Source organism: Chrysochloris asiatica, unplaced genomic scaffold, assembly GCF_000296735.1.
Source record: "Chrysochloris asiatica unplaced genomic scaffold, ChrAsi1.0 scaffold00585, whole genome shotgun sequence".
NCBI lineage: Eukaryota > Metazoa > Chordata > Mammalia > Afrosoricida > Chrysochloridae > Chrysochloris > Chrysochloris asiatica.
The window spans coordinates 191,548-193,008 of NW_006409103.1; the positions used below are offsets into that span (position 1 = coordinate 191,548).

The 1,461-nt window shown below is 39.7% G+C and overlaps 1 protein-coding gene across 1 annotated transcript; it reads right to left on the reverse strand.

Annotated features, from left to right (window-relative positions):
• Positions 1-194: 194 nt before the first annotated feature.
• LOC102835806 (olfactory receptor 5V1-like) lies at positions 195-1,142 on the reverse strand. The gene has a single exon (XM_006877742.1). The coding sequence runs from the start codon at positions 1,140-1,142 to the stop codon at positions 195-197; it is 948 nt and encodes a 315-aa protein (XP_006877804.1).
• Between the last annotated feature and the right edge of the window lie 319 nt (positions 1,143-1,461).

A 1,461-nucleotide genomic window follows, 5' to 3' on the forward strand; every position in this document is an offset into this window, starting at 1 on the left:
AACTCATAAAGATGAGTTGGAACCGACTCAGTGATACTTAATAACAACTATCTATCTATCTATCTATCTATCTATCTATCTATCTATCTATCTATCTATATTCTCACATCAACAGAAAATGATTATGAATTCTTCCAATCATTTCTATATATTCAGTATAAGTTAAGTGTTAGCTGTGTAATATTGTTTTGATATCATGTTTGTTCTAAACATGCCTTATGGCATAAAATCTTTCTAAGAGCTCCTTTTACTTCTGTGTTTCTCAAGCTGTAGATTATAGGGTTGAACATTGGGGTAATAACTCCATTCAGCATTGAGATGAGCCTATCTCTGGCTGAGGATTGGTAACTAGAGGAGGGGCGGATGTAAGTAAATATCGTTGTGCCATAGAACAAACCAACTACAAGGAGGTGAGAAGCACATGTGGAGAAGGCTTTGCGCTTCCCTTCAGCTGACTGGATTTTCAGGATTGTGGATATGATATAGATATAAGAGATACTAGTTATCATGAAGGCGCTGATTCCTAAGACACCTCCTACTACTAAGACAAGCATTTCTGCCACATATGTAGAAGAGCATGATAGAGCCACCATTGGAGGGATATCACAGTAATATTGGTTGACTCGATTAGACTTACAGAAAGACAGGCGGAATGTGAATACTGTGTGCAGAAGAGAGTTTAGAAATCCTGTTGCCCAGGCAACGGCCATAAGCTGAACACAGAGCCCCTTTGTCATAATGAGGGTGTAACGAAGGGGAAAACATATGGCCACATACCGGTCATAAGCCATGGCAGAGAGTAAGAAGACTTCATTCCCTACAAAGCCTACTAGGAAAAAAAGCTGCAAAGCACACCCAACAAATGAAATGCTTTGCTTCTCTGACAAGAGATTCTTGAGCATCTTGGGAACAGTAGTTGATGAGTAGAAAATGTCTATAATGGACAGATTTGCCAAAAAATAATACATGGGTGTGTGCAGTTTTTTCTCAGTTCCAATGGCAAGAAGAATGGCCCAATTTCCCATTAAGGTGATCTGATACATAGCAGCAAGTGCAATGAAGAGAGGGTAGCGTACCTCAGGAAGATCAGAGAGCCCTATGAGGATGAACTCCGTGAAGGTTGTTAGGTTATAGACATCCATCTCCTGGAGGGAATGAAACCAACACATATGCTCAAATTAGGATCAAAGATCAGAAGTCCAGTAATGAGACATACTTAAGAAATGTTGTATGGCTAATAATATCAGAATAACAGTTGCATCAAGGCATTCTGGACTCATAGAGACTCCATTTCTGTCAGAGTAGAACTGTCATCCATAGGGTTTTCATGGCTATGATTTATAGCATGCAGATTGCCAGGTCTATCTTTAAGTGCTCCTCAGGGTAGTTCTGAACCTTACTGTCAGCACCTCAGAGCATACCTATTTATGTCATCAAGACGTCTCCTTATTTTATTGAGAC